Source organism: Rhea pennata, chromosome 2, assembly GCF_028389875.1.
Source record: "Rhea pennata isolate bPtePen1 chromosome 2, bPtePen1.pri, whole genome shotgun sequence".
In the NCBI taxonomy this organism is placed as follows: domain Eukaryota; kingdom Metazoa; phylum Chordata; class Aves; order Rheiformes; family Rheidae; genus Rhea; species Rhea pennata.
The window spans coordinates 129,180,499-129,202,524 of record NC_084664.1 but is presented as its reverse complement, the minus strand read 5'-3'; the positions used below and the strand labels follow the sequence as shown (position 1 = coordinate 129,202,524).

Genomic DNA, 22,026 nt, shown 5'->3' with positions numbered 1-22,026 from the left:
TGTTATGGACTGCTCTTTATCCTAGCTAAAGGACACCAGCTCTTTAAATTACCTTTCACCACTACTTAGAGGATCACACTTTCAAAAGCCAGAAAATTGGGATTTCTACGAAGTTGCTTATAGATGGCCCCTGCGATTACTAAATAGAACAAAATGATTTAAGGATAGAATATGGTGGGCTCAAGCTGAAAAAAAAAAACCATATGCCAAGCAAGACTCTCCTCACCTCACTTCCTGAAAATCTACAAATAAGTTAAAAAAAAAAAAAAAAAAAAAAAAAATCAAACAAAAGAACACTATACAGCACCTTTCAAGAATCTTCTGCTGAGGATACCACAGCCATCTTTAGAGAAAAAGTTTACCATTTAAAAATATTTTAATAACTAACAAAAGAAATCCTTAAGAAATGAAAAGGAGCTGTTCTGGAATGGGAAGCCAAAAGAAAAGACTACCTTAACTCTTCCATTTATCCCCTTTGGCTTTTTATTTATATATATATATATGTGTGTGTGTGTGTGTGTGTGTGTGTGTGTGTGTGTTTGTGTGTGTGTGTATATGTATATAAATAAAAACAGGAATGAGTGACCTCTGAGAAGTACAACTGCACTCAAATCTCCATAGGACTGGATGCTTTACTTCAGTTAGTGCATCTGGAAGCTTTGTCTTCGAAAGAGTACAAAAAGTTATTCAGAAATCTAAGCCTGAAATAGAATAATGGCATGCATGTATTTTAGCACAGTGAAAAATAATTCCAGAATCTACTTCATTTTTGAAAGAAAAATCTGAAAATTTAAAAAACATTCTCAGGGTAGGTGATCATTACTAAAACTTGGAATGTCCACTAAGGCCACAAAGGAAAGCAGGGAAAATGTCTACTGATATTTAGGCGAGTTTGATACAACAAAACTAGAGTTCTAATACAATAATCAGAAATTATAAAGTTTACCTAAACACTTTCAATATTGGCAGTAAACATGAGTTCCGATGTTTCACTTGTAGTTGCATTATAGAAAGTGAGGGGTAAAGGTAATACTTGTTTCTTCAGTGTACATACTAGCCTTTTAAAAAGGTTGTTCGTGGTCTGCAAGAGATACGTATCACTTCCCAGGAACTGATGCATATGAGATTTAATAGAAATGAGAACTGAACTGTTTTAGGAAGGCACTTTTCAAACATTGATAAGGACTGAGGAAAGTGCAGACATTTGTGTGTGCTGGAAAGCCATTGAAACACAGGAATTTCCTCAATACGATTTTTACTTGTTAAGCTAGAGTAAGCTAGAAGAAAAAAAAAATCCCTCCTGCCCCCTCAAAAAAAAAAAAAGAAAAAAAAAAAAAAGAAAAAAAAAAAAAAAACAAAAACAAAAAATACAACCAAAACCTGAGCCAGTCTTTATATTCTTTCAGCAAAACACTATTTGGCTTAGTGGATCTTTTTTACATCTTGCTTTGAAGATGCAGACTATTCTTTTTAGAACAGTACATAAAGTTGCATAATCACAAGAATCAGTTTCACTTTAATGTTATCTCAGCTTTCACGCTCACGTCTTCAAACACAAACAGAACATATGCAACTCTGGAGTGTTCAATTCTGAACTTTGCTTACTTCTACAAAACATTGCTGTAATAGTGCTAACTTCAGCTGTTTATCCTCCTAATTCTTTCCACATATCAAGATAGCATAATAATAATAATACTGCAAACCTATATATGTTGCAATAAGGAAATAGAGCTCATCTCGATCTTGATAGTTGTAGAATTTCAGGTAGATGTCAGAACATAGATCATTTTCTGTGCAGAATACTTCAAGTCCCTTAGAAATTAAAGGCAAGGGAAATAAATTGAAAGTAATTACTAACAAGCTATAATATTCATATTTTTACAGAATGTTCCAGTTACTAGTATCTGGAACTTAAGACTCTAATAAATTGGCAACAATTTTGCCCACATACAGTCTAACATTTTGCTTTTCATCTCCCCTATTCCCAACCATAAAGGCATTGAATTTACAGCCAACTGAGCAAATCTGTTTACAGCTGTCCATAGATTGGCTCCACCTGAATTGTTTAAGGACAGGTTATGTATTTCATGTCCCAAACAAATGGAGTGAAGCAAACAGTTAAAGGTCCATGTAGTTTAAGTGTGTTTTGAGAAAAAAAAAAAACTTTTGTTCAAGACTGAAATTTCAGTATAAACACTGAAAGCACACAGCTCAAGGTTTCACTGCAGCACTGGCCTTATCCCTCAGTCACTTAAAGCAGGACTTATTGCTCCATGTTAGTGTCAGTCTAAACTAGTGATTAGGCTCCATCTATGAATCAACTCCAAGAGAAAGTGTACCATGAGGGGACATTTTATTCAATTTTAAAATAGATGTTTGAGAAGTGGGATGAACTGCCCCCAGAGTTACTCCCTTCTCCCTCCCTCTACAACGACTGCTTACAAAAGAAGCTTTTCATCCTTGACATAGCTCACTCTTCTTGTTTCATCTTTTTGATAACACAGGGAACTAAAACACTTCAAAACAAGACTAGATCTTTGAGTGCTGTTCACCATTTAATCCACAGTTCTTAAAAGTAAGGTAACTTTTACCTGAAGATACACACCATTTCAGCTGGTCAGTTTAAGCAAACACATATACAGCATGAAGTAACAAATAAATTGAGCTTACCAGAGGCATTAAGCCATGTCTTCTTTTATAGATGCGGCGCACATTTTGCAGTGTTATCTGCACTACAGGTTTCTGTAAGAAAAGATAAAGATATTCCAGAAGGAAGTATCAGCCTATACATTCTTCTATATTAATTCTTTCCAGTCAACCGGGGGTTTTTATAGACTAGCGACACCAGCAGTAATGATAGCAATAGCCACCCATGTTATCTTAGCAGTATTATAGTGATTTTAAGCAGTTACTTTTTAAAAGACGAAAGATGATTTGACTGTTGGTTCTTTCCCAAATAACAAAGCAGTTTACAAAAAAATAATATTCACAAATAATGCATTACCACTTCAGTCTTCTACCAGAGACAACAATCATGCAAAATTAGGATATTAAAATAAGGAAGCCACAGGGCTGTTGGATAAACCATTCACCAATAGTGCCATCTTATGGCCAGAAATTGAATGGCAATTTTTCATGTTCAGCAGTGAATCAGATTTTACTAGTCCAGACATGTTTTTAAACATATTAGTGGTCTGCTGAGACTTTTGTTGCCACTTCTGGAACAAAACTTCAAAGCAGTAATCAGTCTATGACATGCACTTACATTTCCTCTCAAGGAAGAAATGGTCACTTTAATCAAGAATTGGAAAGCCACTTTCTGCATGTAGGGAAAAATCTTCTGACATAAACTAAATATACATAAAGCTCTCACTAGGTAAGAATTGCACTGTGGAGTAAGATTTTGATTTTTATCTTGAATTAAATGTTTAAAAGGGTGATCTACTTAGCATTTTTTTATTTTTATTTTGGATTAACAGACAATTAGCAAAGGACATTTTGTGCTTTGTGAGCAAAAGGTCAACTTCAAGTAATAAACGCAGAATATCTCAGTGTACTGAGCCACACTGAATGCAGCTGAGCTGCCTCAATTAAAGGAAAAGGTTTGATCGTAATTGAAAGTTCAGTCTTTTAGAAGCTGTGCTCCATGTGCATTTAAAAGGAATAATGCAGAAAAAGAGAACTGTCCACTAGGAGAGCAGGGTGCACAAGACTGTTTACTAGACACTTACAGGATATCCATTAAGAGGCTGGAAGTACAAGTTCGCATCAGTGACACACACATGCCCTGGATTGGTCACCAGGGGTGTCACCATTTCTGCCTTGCATTCCATATGCAGCGTTTCAGAAATGCTCTGAAATCTACAAGTGAAGAAAGGGAATTAGTTTACCTCTGGATCTAACTTAAGGAAAGCTACCCTTTGAAATCCTTTTGAAAGCTATTAGGTTAACTTACTACCTTGGGGCATCTGGACTGGGACCTTACTAAGGGAGACTATTTCAGACGTGAAGAGTTCAGATCTCTTAATAGACACTTCAGAAAGGAAAGTTCTCCACCATCCTCAGCACAGTAAATACAGAGGAAAGAGTCCCTTTTTGGCATATACTAACACCTCGTTTACAACAAATTCATGGATAATCTTAACAGTTTGTTGAGACACAAAAAAAAGGTATTAGGCTTATCTTCACAACACAGTTTCCCATTCTCTATTCTAAAATGGATGATAATTCTCTGAATTAGAGAGCTTATGGTGTCCGAAACATCCACTTACTAAACACCGAAACAATAGACTAATCCTACAAGTTGAAACTCATTTTCCAGTAGAACGTTACTAGGAAGATACCTGTTTTTATCAAACGAAGTTCTAGCCAAACGTGACTGCAGTATAGCAGTTATCTAATGGGAGATGGGAGGGGAGGAGAAGAAAAGAAAAGAGTTAGTATGGTCCGTGATCCAAATGCAAACATTTCATTGCTAACAGTGATAATCCAACAGAACTCATCAGGTACTTACCATGGCAGCTTGATCTCCCATCTTATCTAGACAAGAGGCCCTGTAGAGCTAAAAAATAGTAAGCTTTAAGTGAAATACCACAGACATCTTCCACACAGCTCAGAAGTCAATAGAAACTAGGGAGAATTTAGCACTTGGTGATAGACTTTCTTGACATTTTTGTTTGTATGTTCATTAGTGCATTATTACTTTTTCTATATACTACCATTCTACATAGAAGCTTAAGACTGCTCTCAGAACAGATGCTGTATATTCAATTGCAGCATTTCAAAAAGAGACATTCCAAAAATTCACCTTGAGAACGGGAAGTTACTCAAAATGATTAAAGAAAGCTACCCTTAAACATTAGAAAAAAGTTGTGACAAAACATGAAGTGATATCAAATAACATGTACCTGATGTAGAGTTTGTACAACATCTCCCAGTTTCCCAGCAACATCCAGCTGAAATAAGTATTCAGTTCTTCCCTAAAACAAAAAGTATGTTTACTACAAGAAAACTCAATTAAGCCAAAATTAGAACATTATAAAAACCAATCAAAGTACATTTCTCAGAGGTTGCCATAGTCCTGACACACATTGAAGATAGGCGTGAAATCTTAACTGCGTCAAAAATTTATCTTCCTTGAGGTAACACTCTTTGTGGACAATACTTGGTCAGTTATTAAATACAATGCAATGTAACAGCTTTACAGTGCTTAAATTAACACAGGCTAAATATTTGTAAAATGTACAATTAGTACATGCTCCATCTAGTAAGTGACATGATACATTTAGGCAGTTACTGCATACCTTTTAGGCAAAAGAATTCTAATCCATCAAATCTTGGAAGATTATGCTACATAAATTATCATTCTCTATGGCAACTATTTTGAGCTAGAATGATCCAAAAATGTGGTCATAACCTTTTTAAAACAGTCATCTCTAACTCACTAACATACCTCCATCTCCCAGAACATACGGCATATCCTTTATTGTCCTCCAAAAAGTTTTATGCTTTCTTAAGTGCTGTTTTACAGTACATATTTTATGCATATTTTTATTTTAGTATATTAAAAGTATGTGTGCAAATCAATCAAAATTAACCCTTACATATAACTTGTTTTCAGTAAATCAAGTAAACTTGTTTTCAGTAAGTATCCTGGGGTGCATTAGGAAGTGTTGCCAGCAGGTGGAGGGAGGTGATCCCGCCCCTCTACTCAGCCCTGGGGAGGCCTCATCTCAAGTACCGTATCCAGTTCTGGGCTCCCCAGGACAAGAGAGACATGGAGCTACTGGAGAGAGTCCAGCGTAGGGCTATGAGGATGATCAGAGGGCTGGAGCACCGGCCCTATGAGGAACGGCTGCAGGAGCTGGGCCTGTTTAACCTGGAGAAGAGAAGACTGAGGGGGAATCTCATCAATGTGTACAAGTACCTGAATGGAGGGTGTCAGGGGGATGGGGACAAACTCTTTCCAGTTGTCCCGTGTGACAGGACAAGAGGCAACGGGCAGAAATTGAAGCACAGGAAGTTCCGCCTGACCATGAGGGGGAATTTCTTCCCTGTGGGAGTGACGGAGCACTGGACCAGGTTGCCCAGAGAGGTCGTGGAGTCTCCTTCTCTGGAGATATTGAAGGCCCACCTGGATGCAACTCTGTCTACCATGCTCTAAGTGACCCTGCTTGAGCAGGGAGGTTGGACCAGATGATCTCCAGAGGTCCCTTCCAACCTTACCCATTCTGTGATTCTGTAAAGGTGACAGGATCCCTTGACAACTCCCAAATATACCACAGAACTATATCAACATATTTCTGTAGGGCTTTTTCCTTTCTTAGATTTTTTTTAGAACTGATCAGTAATACTATATCTGCAGATCAGTGTCCTGAAATAATAAGATTAATTTATCAAAGTATCCTCTCTTTCAACTTAAGAAAACATGGAAATCTGGATTATCTGCACAGAACTGTATGTTATCTGAGCTAATATCCAAGAAAAAAAAAACATGCTTCAGAAAGCAAGTAGGGCTGGGATAAAGAGAGACAAAAAAAAAAAATATCCAATACGGCTAATTTGGACGAAAGCTTTGCAACGTTTCACTGAATGCACCCTTACCCTTCAATGGGAGAAGCATGGATCTGAGAAATCTTAGTGAGCAATTTATAAGAATTGCTTGCAGTCAATATGAAAGCTTTTGTGAGCTGTTCTCCACCTAGCTCTCTAGCCACATGCAAAAACAATAGGTCACTATTTTTGTAACTTATCAGTATTATACATGTTCATGCACATGTTAACAAGATCTGTTCACCTAAAACGTGAAGTGAATCTCAAGTCCTGAGTGAAGCTTCCAGAACCAGTAATGCTTCCAGTCAAAGGTATTTAGCAGCAACAAAAAATTGCAAGTTCTAACTACTGTTAGGAATGTTTTAAGTATGAATGAATGAATTCTGTCTTAGGACACTGGAGTAAAATGAAAAGCCTTCCAAATGGATCTTCTGCCCCCCTCTCCACCACTGCACAGACAGTGTGACAATCAGGCACATAGAGATGAAACAGAAAATACAAGGACTAGAGCAGAAAGCAGGTTCAGCACATGAAGAACCAATGGCATAAAGGAAAAGGACGATCAAAAATCCCAGTTCAGAGTCAACTCAAAACAGCTGAGAGACTAAATCAGAGATCTAGTCTCTTTGCTGTTCCTAATGGTATTAAAAATTTATGTACTCCATCACTCTTAACATTTTTTATTTGTACAAATACGTTGAGCAATGCAATTCTGTCTGCTGCAATTCTTGCCATGGACAAGAATCCTTGGGCAAAATGATGTTTATTAATAGCTTAAGAGCTCAAGTTCCTTGAAAAGGAAGTACACAGAAGTTTAGAATTCTGTTGCCTTTCCTTGATCTGGTTATATTCTTCTGAGACATTTCAGTAACTCCACATTTTCACTTTGGATTCATTTCTTAATCTCTCTCTATTCCAGCTGAAAACCCTTCCTTCAAGGCCTTGAAGTCCTCAAACTCAAATCAGAACAGACACTACATATACAGAAGCAAGCTCTGGTTTCTGCCATAAAAAGACTTCTCAGCCATTTCTTTGAACTGTGGAGCACTCAGCTGAGAAATATTAATTAGCAATATCTTTTCTGAGAGGTAATGAAAACTGAGAAGTCCTCAGCCAGGATGCAGTTTCCACTGAACAGTGGTGGCCAGTTGACAGTTCTATCTGATTGCTGAGCCTACAAAGCTGCACACCAAGAAAAATAGCAAGCGTCAAGTCAGCTGTATGGTCTCCAACAAATACATCACACACAAATTATGCATGAATTCAGATACTAGTTTTATCTAATGCACAAAGTGACTTAACTTCTTCATGTTTTATTGTCATGTTCCTCAAATGATATTTCGGGAACAAAAACAGTTCCTTTCAAATCATTAGTTCCCTAAGAATAGTGAAAATTGTCTACTTACTCTTACTGTTTTATAGGGTCCAATAATGTTTCTTTCTTTAATGAGAAAAACCTGAAAGAATAAAAGAGCATTAAAGATTTAGGCCTTAAAATATGAAGTACTGATAAAGACTGCAAAGCCGCCCATATCATTTAAGCAAGTGAAAAAAATGGGTTGTAATATCTTGTGTTAACTGACTAGCCTAGTGGATCTACAAAAAAGATCAATAATCTTTTATAACAGCTAACTACTAATTGCAAAAAAAAAAAAAAAAAAAAAAAAAAAAAAAAAAAAAAAAAAAAAAAGCACAAGTGTCCAATTTAGTTCAGAGGCTTACCTATTTAAATAGTTTCTTTCATTCTAATCATATGCTCTTCAAGGAATTGCAAGATTAAGACAATAAGTCTAATTGCATTTAATAGAACATTCCTCTGTCTCTTCTTTTGCAGCTTAGGCTTTTAAGGTTCTGCCTTGAAATACAGTTAATTCACAATGTAAATTACTTCGTAAGCCTTTTCAATGAACTCTTATTCTTTTTCCATTATCAAAGATTTTGCTTCCAGTTTCAAATCAGCTGCTAACATCATACTTCCTCTCTCATTCAATAGCACATTTTTGAACAGCTTTGTTTCTATAGTGCTGTTCTCAGGTTTGAAAGGCTCTTCCCCAGAAAGCATATGAAACTACTCTCCTTCTTCAGAAGGCTCTCTTCTCATCCACCTACTGAAAGGGTTAACCCTTAGCACATTGGTTTGTAGAAATCCTCTAATTACCTGACTTTTCACAGTTCTTTCAGCTGCCAGAAATGGGTCATGTTTTTGCTCTGTCTAGAGGAAAGGCTCAGACTCACTAACTCTCAGCCTTGAGTGTGGTTTTGAACTATACAAAATATACTACACTGCACTACCAGCTTTCTTCTACTCCATGGCCCAGGCTTTGCTGCACCCAACACATGGCTCCACCAGGCCCAGCACTACAGTTTGCATACTACCGCCACATCCAAAGGCATCGTGGCAGCGATGTCATATGCTCAATCAAGAACAAATACTAACCTTTTAAGAACAGATACTATAGAGTCTCTTAGGCCACATGCAGCCATCTAGCACCTACAGTCCTTCCCACATCACACGGGCTGACACTAGAGCTGACCTTTGCCACATGACAGGTTGCCAAAAGAAATCAAGTAGTATGCTTAGAAGCTAACTAAATCAGGATGCCTTTAACTGCTACATTAAATAATAATGGCAATCAGTGCATTTGATCTGATATAGACTTTTACAGACCTGAACCAGACCGTAGTACTGGACTAAGACACATCCCTAATTTGTACTCAGGTCTACATAGGTAAACATTTTTGCACTGACTGCCTCCAAACCCCAAATTTACATGGAAACACTCAAGTATACGTAAGTATGCTCTTGCATATGTAAGCAGAGCAAAAAGCTTTAGCCTATAGTATTCATATTCTTTTTTGAAGGAATCGCCCCCTATTCTACAGTGAAAAAAAATTGAAAATAAGCTAAAATATTTTTATTTCCTCTATTTCATAGGGTTTCATGTAAAGCAAAGCTTTTTATCCAGCTATGTATTAACAACATTTTTTGAGCTTGAAGATAATGCAAAAGTTTGAGATGTTCTAACTACTCACTAAACACAGTTTCCTACAAGACAAATTCTACACAGGAAAAAAAAATTGTAATTAGATTGTGATTTATCAAAAATAGAGCTAATGTGTACTACACATTCAGAGGTCTTTATCTTTTTTTTTAAAAAAAAAGTGTGGTGTGTGTATGTGTGTGTGTGTGTGTGTGTGTGTGTGTGTGTGTGTGTGTGTAAAAAAAAAAAAAACCCTAATGTCTTATATTATCAAGATATTCCAGAATTTTTCCACAGCAATATAAGAATGGCTGGCAAGCAAAACCAAAACTTGTTCATTTCACAAGTTAGCTCTCTTTTCCTCCAAGATGTTTTATACTCGTTCTACCTTTCAGAACACATACTGATGATTAATGGTGACATTAAAAAACAGGGTAATTAAATAAAAGGCAACACTTCCAAAAATTTTTTTGATCACCTTCAAGTTTGCAGAGCACATAATCAGAAACATCTTAAACAAAAGTATTCCTTAATACACAACAAAAACTGTCAATACAAGGAACTGTAAACAATACTCTTCACAGACGTAGTTTCAAAAATTTTCAAGAAATTAAATATATTGATTACTTTAACAAAATCCACAAACATTTCTGAAATAGAAAAAATTAAGTGTTTGAATTCATTTTTGACTGCAGCATTATTCAACTGAGCAAGGCTATCAGTTTATTATTGTTAAAGGTAATGGATTTTACAAAGATGTTAGCATATTTAAAGGGATATTTCCCACCTCATTTCTGTTCTTTCCTGAAATGAAGACATGAACATTTTGTTGAAGCTTTTATAGCTTTCAAATGCCTATCAGCTTCAATTTTACAAAGCTTAAAGTATATTCTGTTGGTTAACATTAGGTACAAACATATTCAAGTTAATCACAGCTCATAACTGAAACCTGAATGCATGTTTCAAAGCAGCTACTGAAAATTATCTGGTGCATTAAGATGGCTTTGCTGTTATCACTACATGCTGCAGAAAGGAGAAAACTACAGAAAACTGTAGCAAGACCAAAACAATTAAGAGAGACGAGTAATAACATATTTGTTTAAGTAAACAGTCAAGTCTCCTTTTCCTCAGTTCTAAAATTGCCCCAGGCTCCTTCACAAACTGCACAGTACAAATTATTCATCTTATCAAAGTAATCCACTAACGAAGTCATAAGTAATTTGATATTTCCAGCATCAATAGCTTCACATTAATGCTAGGTTTGTGACAATAACTAATTTTGTTTCCAGTTAGAAAAACAAAAACAGAACACTTCAACTCGAGGAAAAATGCCATCACAGAACACAACTTCTCTCATTTATACATCAAGGAACTGTTACATGTAGTTCTTACCTGATTACACACAACAGAAATCCCTCCAGATACATCCCTAAAATGAAAATAAGATATCTGAAGACATGTGGATTTGGGCTTTAAAAAGAGTTAAAAGCAAATATACGGTAACTCAAATTTACGTACCATGTGAAAGGGTTATTTGCTTCATTGTCTTCTGGGGCTTTTATACTAATACAGTCTCTCAGGGGTATCTATAGCAAGTTACAAAAATCTTTATTAAATTTATTTATTATTATATTAAAAAGCTATTTTTAAAAAAGCTTTTTAAAAGTAATCTGAAGTTACTAAAAAGTTGTAAGATTGCACTGTTTACCTTGATAATGGGTTGGATTTTTTCATCAGGTTCAAAAATAATCGATTTTGAGCAGATCTTTAGAGAACCTCTGATTTTTCTGAAAGGAACAAAAAAGTAGCTGCACATGTTTTAAAAATAGATGAGACTAGAATGACTCCAGTAAATGAATGTATTTAAGAGCTTTGTACCTTTCATCTCTGCAGCCTTTATTTACAATATGATTAGCTGTGTGATGTTCAAAGTAATATTCTTCCAGGTTAAGAAGAAGCAGTGAAAACCTACAAAACAATAAATAATTTCAAGAAGAAAACATCATAGAATAGGTAGTGTATAGCATCATATATTTGGAAGTCTTCAGTTATTCGGCCCTCTCCTTAATACGAATTCATCTAAAACTGGCTTTCTAAAAGAACGTACCCATGTGGAAATGTGTGTACACATGACGACAGATGATCCCCCAGTATACGTAAGGTTACGTAATCAGTGTTTCATACATCTCAGGTGAGAACCATCCTAATATACCCAGCTTCCTTCCCCCCCCCCCCCATTTTATATTAGTTTAACAGGATCAGCTTAGCCCAGTCAAGATGCACAGTGACACAAGAAGCACAGCAGGAACTAACAGCTTGGAAGGAACAAGATTAGATCTTTCTGAAACAAAACCAGGCTATATTGGTTTAAAGTGGTAACAGAAAACATAACAGCTGAGCCATTCTGGCTCTAAGGAGGCATTACCTTCCTCCCCAGCCACACTTCTGCACTGCCTTTGTGCCAGTGATGGCACTTGTTCAAACCCGCAACAAGCTTATTTACAAACTATTCTAATAGAAAGCAAACCTCAAAGAAAGAGTTTTGAAAAAGTTCCTACAGTAGCTCACTGCAGGATCAGAGTAGGACCAACGCTGGCACAAGGGAAACCCAAATAGGCTAGATCAGACATAATGTGAAACTACATTATCTAACAACTTATTTTGAATAATCACTGTAAGTGATTAGGGCTCATTAGCTTTTTAACAAGGTGAACCTCTGACTTTCAGCTGCAGAGAGCAGCATGAGTATTGGCACACCAGAAGGAGCAGGAACATCTTAAATCACTTCCGTTAGAAATGCAACAATTGGTCTGCAACAGCGGCCTGATTTCCAGAAGTACTTGGCATTTATTCACATGCATGCTTTGAGCCTAAGTCTCACATCCTACCAGTGATAAGCTTTACACAAAATGCCCATGGTAATGCTAATAATACACAGCAGATATTTGCAGAGCAGTATTTAAATAACATGCAGTGAATATGTTGAGAGCTCACAAGATGAACTACATACAGAACTGCCTGCTCATTAAAGAGGTATCTTTCACACAGAAAAAATAGCATTCTTGGAAAATGTATTTTGTTCATATAAGTTTTGTCATGTTTGTGCTACATTAAGCAGAACATAGTAAAAATGGTTTGCCGTAACTACAAATAAGACGGTTTGCAAATGTTCCAAAACTTTTCAGAGACTCTTCATCCAAGACTGCTTGCCCTAATGCTATGGTGCTTTCTCAGAAAGATCAGTGCACTATCTTTACCTTTCCTGTTTTGAAATCATGTATTTTACCATACCCTTGAGAAAAAGGCTAATGTTATGATGTTAAAAAATACAAGTTAGATTAGAATATGCCATTCAAGATTTCTTTAAAAAATTCAACATAAAGTGACTCCAAAAGTCACGTTAGCCTTTATCCCAACCCCAATGGGTCTCTTATCTCTGGTTTCCAACTCAGTTTTAGGGGATTTGTCTTTACATCTCCTTTCTCAAGGAACATAGTATCAGTTGTCTTCTGCTTCTCACTGAAGCCTGTCCTTTAAAAGATGGAAGTCCCTTTGCTTACCGCAACCTTTGAAACCATGGCCTATCTATAAGGTGTAAAGTAGGTTTCCATGTTTTAGAGCCTTTAGTGCCTTTGAAGCACTTTAATTATTCTTCTCATACTTATTCTGATCATTCACTTAAGGGAAGCTAAAATAGAAGATCTAGCTCCACATTTTGAGAAGAAAAGCTTCAGGAGAAACAGTCTACATACTAAACAGGCAGAGAAGAGTAAGAATCTGTAGCATGTCTCAGAGTGACCATTAAACCTCATTTTTCAACAGATCATCCAACTAAAGTCATCTGGACAAATTTAAAATTTCTGGGATTTTGCATCTTGCAAACGCAGCTCTAGCAGGTGCTGTCACATTTTGATTTAAGCTCTTCAGTAAAGCTGTATCAGAATACATGAACAATGAGCCACCATTAAAGTGTTATTTCTAGCAAATACAAGCATACTCAACTTATTACTCACAGACCAAAGTATACAAAAAAGAACATACAAAAAAATGCACACACACATCCCTACACAAAGCTATCATTCAGATTTGTCTGGAAAACCAACCTATTCTCCCTCCTCAGGGAATAGGCCCTATGGATATAGGGAAACAATTAACTTCACAGTTACACTGTTAATGGTCCCACTGAGCATTTTTCTAAGCAAATTGGTGAAAATGGTCTATAGAACCTACTCAAAGGCAGAGGTAAAGTTTCTTCATAACCAAACTCATTACTAGTGTTTCACTATAAAGAAATAAAGAATAAAATGAGAGATATTCCGCACATCCAGTATTTTCTTTATTGGAACTAGAAGCTGGCAAAAAACATGCTTATTACAATTCTCATGCCACATCAAACTGAAATGGATCCCAACTAACTGGAGAGCAGGAACAATCAAAATGATCTTGCCAAAATACAGTGTGTAAAAAAGCACATTGCACAAGCACAAGGCAGCATACAGCCAAGAACAGCTGCTGCACAAAAGATCAGGAACAGCTGGATAGTCAGCAATCTTCTAGAAAAGATACTGGGGCTGATCATGCATACATTGCGAAGGATACAAATAACTGAAGTATAAGCCACCATGTATCACCTTCAATAAATGTGGAACATTGGATAATATTCTAACATTCAACAGAAAATAGCAAACAAATGAAAAAAAGCAAGAAAATAAAACTAAAAATACTATTTGAAAGAAACTGAGGAAGACACATCAGCACCATTTGAGCCCACTAAGGCTATTCAGGTAGCAGAAGTTTATTCATAGTAACTACAAGACATTTACATAAACCGAATTACACACATGAAAATACAGAGGCTGTGTTTGGCTAACAGATCTAGACCACTTCAAGTAATTGCTAACAATGAACCTCAGGAATCATGAGAAATCATCTCAGGAATATCCTTCTGGAATTTCCCAACTCACAACAAATCTTGTTGCCTAAGTATTTAAATTAAATTTCACTCATTCGCCTGAGTTTGTTAATGATCTATAGGGCTGTCAAAAAAAAAAAAAAAAAAAAAAAAAAGTACAATTGACACAGTTTTCAACATGCAACTAAGCAGTCAGACTTCAGACTAGCCAGCAGGATGACTGTTCTCCAAAGAATTAACAAAGGAATTCCAAAGACACTTGTGATATCAGGATGACTGACATTTAAATTTATATCCTATCAACTGTTAAATAGTCCTATGATAGGAATTTGTATGCATGTCTGACATAGGTATATAATAATCTAATTTTTCTATGTAAGACAAAGAAAAAAAAACAGTAACAAGAAAATGTTATTTAAACAAACTGATTAAATGTATTATGATGGGGAACTGTATCTTATTTTTGATCCACTGAGCAGCAGTAGTTCTCTATGCTGCTAAATTAATCAGGATACAGCATTAAGCCTTTGACTTACTGTACTGCCCCAGAAGAACCGCCAGGATCACAGAGCCAGAACACTTAAGGCTAAGTACGTTTGGTCCCAGACAATCTTCTCTTTCCTTTAAAGCTGACTTTAAGGCATCAAAAAATGCCGTGTGAGCAATTAAAGTTGGGCAAATACATAAACAAGGTCTTCCAGTTCCACTGGACAACTTCAAAAAAGCTACCAATCTGTCCTTCCCCTGCCCTCTCCCCCATTTTTTTTTTTTTAACAACATCTGCTTTTTCCTAAAAATAGACCAAAAGGATCAACTAGGAAATGCATGACATCATTAGATCTAAAATAATAATAATAAAAAATCATTTTTAAATTATCAACAGGATCTAGAATTTGGAGAAAGTTTATAGTTCTAACACAAACACTTGACTTTTTTTTTTTTAGATAGACATTCTATTTGTGCCTACTGCTCTCAAACCTTGTATTCTTACAATACCATAATAAAACAAATAATAGAAATTACTCTGTTCCAGGCAAACATAACAGGATCAATTCTGAGGTATTTTTTAAGCATCAACAAGTAGCTCATTTTAATTCATTTTCAAAATGTATAACTCCGCTAATATTTGAAACTTCCTAAGTACAAACCACTTAATTAGCATTTATTACCAATAGCTTTATCTTCTTCCTCTAACTAGACATCCTCTCCTGGAAAGCCCATGGAAACCAACTGAAATACCTGTTGACACAAGACTAAAACCAAGCAGTAAAGCCTTAGTGTATTGTAGGATATATCTGCACTAGCTTCCTAATAACCAAAGCACATTTTACATGCTTATGTTCATAAATTTTGTAATCCCCATGCTATTTAATTGCTCACAACATACTGATGAAGTCACATCAGAGGACACTTTGGACAACATTTTCAAATACAGCTTAAATCCCATGAAAACACCTGTAAGGGGTGAGATTTTTTCAAAGATGCTCAATGCCCTACACTTTAGCTTCTTAACAGTTTAGTCTTCGTCCTCAAAGTCCTATCAATAACAAACAAGCCTTCATGAAACTCTTCAGAAAACTATGATTTGCTTAATTTATTTGATCATTTGAAGAGCTGAACTTGAAAGAGGCTTCAGTTGCTTCCCCTAACCAACCTAGCCTGTCAACTTTTAAGGCCTCAACAACTGCTACTTAGTTGTGAAGACAAGCTACTTCCAGTTGAAGACGGTACCAAATTAGCACATACACAAGAATAAAAGCTTCATTTTAGAATAGTTTTCCCAAGGGCAGTTTTCCATGAGTGTAGTTATCTGAATCCATTCATGGAAGGGACCAACAAGCACCAGAGACAGTACTAGGTGATGGGGCTAAGGCTAGAAGCCATCCTGCCCAGCACAGCCAGAAGTAAGACCTGCCCCTTTTGATGCAGTAAGCTCTGCTGCTAGGGAAAGCGAGAAGCTGCAGTTTCACTTTCTAGAGGAATTGACAGCCACCAATTAAGGGAAAGTGTTGAACTTCAGTGTTTGGAAGAGCACTTCAGCTGTTACAGCTCAGATTTAATGAGATCCCACATCTGAAGTCAGCAGCAAAAGCTTTGGGCAGCTGGGGGAAACATGCTGTTATGGAGTGTGGACATGTTAAGTGAGGTAACATCTTCTATTGTAAGAACTTGCATAGCTGAGGGGAAAAAAAATCAAATAACTTTAAAGAACAAGGACTTTCTCAGGTCTGAAACTGAAGTAAGATATTTCAAAGTCAAATACAAGTCAAATAATTGCTCAGAACCCAGTCACAGTTGATCAGTCTGAGGGCTTGGGGCCAGGAGAAAGGCAGTGGATAATTATATAGCATTATATTGTGTTATTTTTTTCCACAGAAAACCTTACTGAATGCCCTAATACCTTTTGTGTTGGAGCATCTTCAGTTCTCACCCACATCAGTCGACATTAGAAGTACACAGAACCTGTGGAGTTAGGAGCTAATCCCTTAATAATATATGACAGGCCTATTTGAGATGAAAAGGTCTGTCCTATACTTAAGGGAGAAGTAAATTACATCTTGCTAATATAATTTTGCTTGAAGACTTATTTTACATATTCTTATTTTTGTATTATCCCAGAAAAAATTGTATTGATTAATAAAATCTGGAAGAGTCGCATGAAAATGATGTCAAAGGTATTCCTTTGCAAAGGTAATCAGCATAGACAAGCAGCTTCAGGAAAAAAAGTGCCTTGCCAAGGAAAACACAAGTTAGCCTATAGCAGCAGAAAGAAATGTGTACTACAGAAGTGCAGCAAGTGAACAAAGCAGCCAAGAATTCAGGCTGCTCTTTTCTAGGCTTTATCTTAAAAAGAAAAATGTTAGCATTTCATTTATTTTTGCCTTTGCTTAAAAAAAAAAAACAAAAAAACAAAAAAAAACAAAAAAAACCCACCACTCATAACTGCCACTCAGAGAAGGGCTAGAGAACACGAGTTAAGAACACACCCAAGACCCATGTGAAAACCAGGCAAGATACTAAGCAGCAAGAAAACACTTGCAAAACTTAAGCTCATACAATGTCATCCACTGCATACAAGGTTTGGGAATCCAAATGGCACCCAAACATTCCTAGCATTGCTCACAGCATAAAGCAGAGAAGCCAACCACAGTATTACTTTAAAAGTACAAACTGAGGTTTAGAAGTCCTGCCAAGATACTACCAAACATCCCCCAAATAAGAGTTTCAAGCTTAGTCTACTTCCGAACCTTACTTTGTGCTCCAAGCACATATCTTTCCATACTTCGGATAGCAAAGAACTCGTCTAAGATCCAGCAATACAAAGAGGAAGAAAAAAAAATCCCACAATGAAAACCCCATACTATTACTGATGGCACCTATCAACTGACGCACCAGACTTGTCAGAATCAGACACAGAAATGAATGTACAGGGACCAGTGTTCTGGCAAGATCCTATTTATACCATCTAGAGGAGAAGATACCTCAGTGATCTGCTTTAAAGTCAATCTATGACTCGATTTTTAACCGTTTCTATCACTTCCAGATGATCTGACAGTCAAACTGCTACATCAAACCATCTACACTAAGCAAAGAATATCAGAATTATGAAGCCTTCAAAAAAAATGAACCTTTCAAAAAAAATGAACCTTTCTTTTCAAGCTTTTTGAGCTTCATTTCTGCAAATAGTTCTACCGAATCCCACTGAACTCAGCAGCTTGCCAAATCACACACTTAGACAACAAATACAGGATTATTTTTTTGGTTTATGCTGTAGCACAGTTCTAATAAAAATAAAAACATTGCATGAAAACAACCAACCAGCACCTAATTTAATGTAAATACAGGCTGCTCTGAAATGGTAGGCCTCACTACACCTTCAGCAGCAATTCTCCTTTACAACACTTTAAGCAATCAAAAAGGCACAAGTTGGAAAACTATTGGAGCAGAATGGTTTTAAGTCAGATCAAGTGGCTGAGCTGACACACCTTGCAAAGGCACAGTCACTTGACCCAATACCATGGGAGTGCATTGCCAGGAACAAGGAAGCAGGCCAGCCTGATTCAGCAGCAGCCCACAGCTATATAAAATAAAATATAATAGTAAACCTCATCCCAGCAGGAGCAAAGTATCTATACTTGCTGCTTATGCCAGCTATAGGACTCATTTGCTGATATTTGAATAAAAGCTTTTATTATGTATGTTTTGTCCCCAAAAGATTAAGATAAAGCTACAGATATAAAAATAGAGAAACCAACCCAAAACAATTGTCACACCAAAATCACGCACTTGTAGGACCTGCATGCTGCCAATATTATGTCTTGCGTGAGGGATGTTAACAGCAAAACAGATGAGCTCCTTGACCAGAAGCATAGTACACAACAGACCAACAGAACTACTTACAAAAAGCCTCTGTATCCACTGTTAGCCTTGCCTACATTTCAGCACACAGCCGGCAGAACAGAGAGCTCTGTAAACACAGCAACAAGCTTCCCCCCAAAAATCACCATTTTATTTGAAATTTTGTAATTAAAATTATTTTAAAAACCTCCTACTCACTAGCATTAGATATTCTAAGAGTTAACTTGGTAAGCATGGACAGCATTACACTAATTAAAAAGGAAAATATCTCATCTCTCTTTACACTGAACACCTGTGGAAAATGAAAATGGATGTCTACCAGTACAAATAAGTTTAAAGTGGAGATTCTTTTCAGAATTATCCCTACGCAGCAGGGATGGATCTGTTTAATGAAATGTAATGTAAACCTTACTCTTTGGTCTAAGTTTGTGCACACAGAAGCATTTAGTATTTTCCTGTTTTCTTCCAGAAAACTGTATTTAGTCAGAAAAATAGGTTTACATAGTCAGATATCAAAGTAGCCCACCTAATTAGTTCATAGGAAATTATTTTTCTTCAGATCACTTAAAACTGCTTTCATCTTTCTTCCCACCTCTAAACCAGCTGTACAACTTTTCATTTACTAATTTTCACAGTGGAAGTTGCCTTTTTTTTCTGTTATGCCTCCTTTTGAGTCAATTTCTGTACTCCTAACAAATCTTTTATAACTTAAATGTTTACACAGATAAAGCAGTGGCTTTATCCAAAAATTGACAACAAAGGAGCTAAGAAACACCACTTCCACAAAGATTCAAAAAGTCCTGGTCACCCACCTATAAAACATTTAAGCAAGAGTTGATATCTCTGTAACAATTCCCAGCAAGAAGGCTAAAAGAAAAGCTCTCAGTGGCCATCTCTTCAATTAAAGTGTTAAAATTAAAATTTTCTGTGTTTTTAAGGAAGGATGATAAGGAAAACAGAAGCCAGAATTTGGGGGGGGACAGACACCTTTAATGCACTTCAAAAAAAATTCCTCATTTAGAAAACCAATGGAGAAAACCACATCATATGGTACAAAATGCATATAAATTTATTTTTATTTTACACAAATATTGTTAAGCAAGGGAAAGCAATAGAGAAATGTGTTTGCAGATATCTACATGGGAAAAGCTACAAGCATATATGAGAACAAGACTTATCTTGATGTGCTCAAATTACAAACCCAAATAATAAGACAAAGGATCCTAAAAGACTTCCAAATATTAGCAAGGAAAAATATTTCTCATTAGAGACTTTCAACAGTAGCAAACCAGCAAGGCTGGCAGACATTGGTAAGTCCGTTAGATTTTTGGGGCTTTATGCAAGAGATTTAGAGCCCACTTTCTTTGGGACAAATCTGATCAGTCTTGGGACTTTCCCAAGGCTTCTCAATAAGTGGAGACATTGAATCCTGATCAAAATGATTACAGCGATTCTTTTGTATTTTTGGAGGTTGAAGACATTTTACCTCAAATTGAAAAATCTTTATCTTTTCCTCCTGCACAGGAAGTTTGTCTATATTCCCCCTTATTCCTCGTACGTAACTCAATTCATGACAACCCCCAAAGCAACAAGAAAAAGATATCCAAGAAAAGAAAAATCGCTCCGGAATATATCTGTACTTTGAACGTACCTTAAAAGCTGCAGTAGAACAGCTATGAATAGCTCTGAATCAGAGCTTACAGGGACAAAGTGAGGCATGCTCCTCGTCATGCGGGTTTCTCCCCAACAGCAAGCAGCGCAGCGCAGGGCCTGCACGGGACCAGCTTGGCGTCTGCTCTCCGCAGTAGGGCTGCGTGGGATCCCCAGGAGAAAACCCCGGCAGCCCTCCAGGGAGCCACCGCCCCGGGGGCGAGCAGCTCTTCCGATTGCTCTTACCTTGCAGATATCTCCTACACGGCAGTATTAAAATTGCCAAAGGTTTTGAAACATGTGACAAATTAGATGTAGGTAAGTTACATGCAAAATAAATAAATAAAATAAAAAGGCCAGGCACTGATTAAAAGTAGAAGACTAAATTCATGACCCACAAACAGGTGTGATACACTTTTCTTCTATGTTCAGCTAGCCACAGGAACAAAAATAGAGATTAGAGTCAGACAGAAGGAACAGGGTAATTGCATTTAACACTTCAAGGAGCTGCCAAAGAGTCTGTAATTTAAGGGTTGACAATATGCTGATTATACTGTTCAGTTTTTTTTAAAAAAAAAAAAAAAAAGGGGGGGGGGGGAGAGAGAGAGAACAGAAAGCATGATGTATACTGAAACAGAGCTGTAAGGCCACACCACTAATAGGACCGGAAGAAAAATATCTACACGTACTGTTTCCACACCATTCAAGCAAGCGACCCGGTATTATTTTCCCGGGTCTCTGCCGGGCTTCACTCCAGGGAACCACAGGGGATTTGCTTAAAACACTAGAAATAATAACAGCAGCAGGAGGAGAGCAGCAGCTGCCCCTCCACAGGGCCCCGCCGCCGCCCGCCCGCCGCGCTGCCCCGGCCCGCGCCGCTCACCTCTCCCTGGAGCAGCGCTCCCGCTCCAGCCGCCGCTTGCGGACGAAGGCCATGGAGCCGGCCCGCCGCCGCCGGCAGCAGCCCGCCGCGCAGCCGGGCCTGGCCGCTGCCGCCCGCCCGGTTAAAGCGTCGGAGAGGCGGGGGAGGCGGCGCGGGCAGCCGGGGAGGGCTGGCAGGCTGCTGGGCCGAGCGCCCTGCGCCCTCGCCCGGCCTGCGGCGTCCCTGCCGCTCCGGGGAGGCCGCGCCCGGCCCTGGCCCTGGCCTTGGCCCTGCGCCCGGCCGGGCGGGCGGCGCGGCCGCCCCTCGGCGTGGGGGTCTGCGCGGGGCAGGGCGCCCACCGCCCCCCCCACATTCACTCTCAAAGCTTCTGTTGTCACCGCTGACACCCAGGGGCCGCCCGTGTCCCCGGCTCCGGGCTTCACGGCTTGTCATGAAAATGCGGCCCAGGGTGAAGGGGGAGAGGTGGCCCCAGCACTCCGTAGTGCCACCAGCCTCTGCCTCCCCATCCCTGCCCCTTCTCAGGGCCACCAGCCTCTGCTTCCCCATCCCTGCTCTTTCTCAGGGCCACCAGCCTCTGCCTTTCTGTCCCTGCCACCCCCAGGGCCACCAGCCTCTGCCTCCCCATCCCTGCGCCTTCTCAGGGCCACCAGCCTCTGCCTCCCCATCCCTGCGCCTTCTCAGGGCCACCA

At 38.1% G+C, this 22,026-nt stretch overlaps 1 protein-coding gene across 2 annotated transcripts in view; it reads right to left on the bottom strand.

Annotated features, from left to right (window-relative positions):
* Positions 1-21,438, bottom strand: part of NSMAF (neutral sphingomyelinase activation associated factor) — a 40,346-nt gene extending 18,908 nt beyond the window's left edge. Inside the window, exons 1-12 of one of the 2 annotated variants that reach the window (XM_062570340.1) lie at positions 21,338-21,438; positions 11,412-11,501; positions 11,242-11,320; positions 11,052-11,119; positions 10,926-10,962; positions 7,959-8,009; positions 4,908-4,979; positions 4,514-4,561; positions 4,344-4,396; positions 3,732-3,861; positions 2,671-2,742; positions 1,704-1,812 (exon numbers count right to left, since the gene is read on the bottom strand). In XM_062570340.1, the coding sequence (XP_062426324.1) occupies positions 1,704-1,812; positions 2,671-2,742; positions 3,732-3,861; positions 4,344-4,396; positions 4,514-4,561; positions 4,908-4,979; positions 7,959-8,009; positions 10,926-10,962; positions 11,052-11,119; positions 11,242-11,320; positions 11,412-11,501; positions 21,338-21,390 (862 nt within the window). In that variant the 5' untranslated portion in view covers positions 21,391-21,438. Of the gene's footprint in view, positions 1-1,703; positions 1,813-2,670; positions 2,743-3,731; positions 3,862-4,343; positions 4,397-4,513; positions 4,562-4,907; positions 4,980-7,958; positions 8,010-10,925; positions 10,963-11,051; positions 11,120-11,241; positions 11,321-11,411; positions 11,502-21,337 lie in introns of those variants that run through there. The other variant, XM_062570341.1, reaches the window with a different exon arrangement.
* Positions 21,439-22,026: the final 588 nt, after the last annotated feature.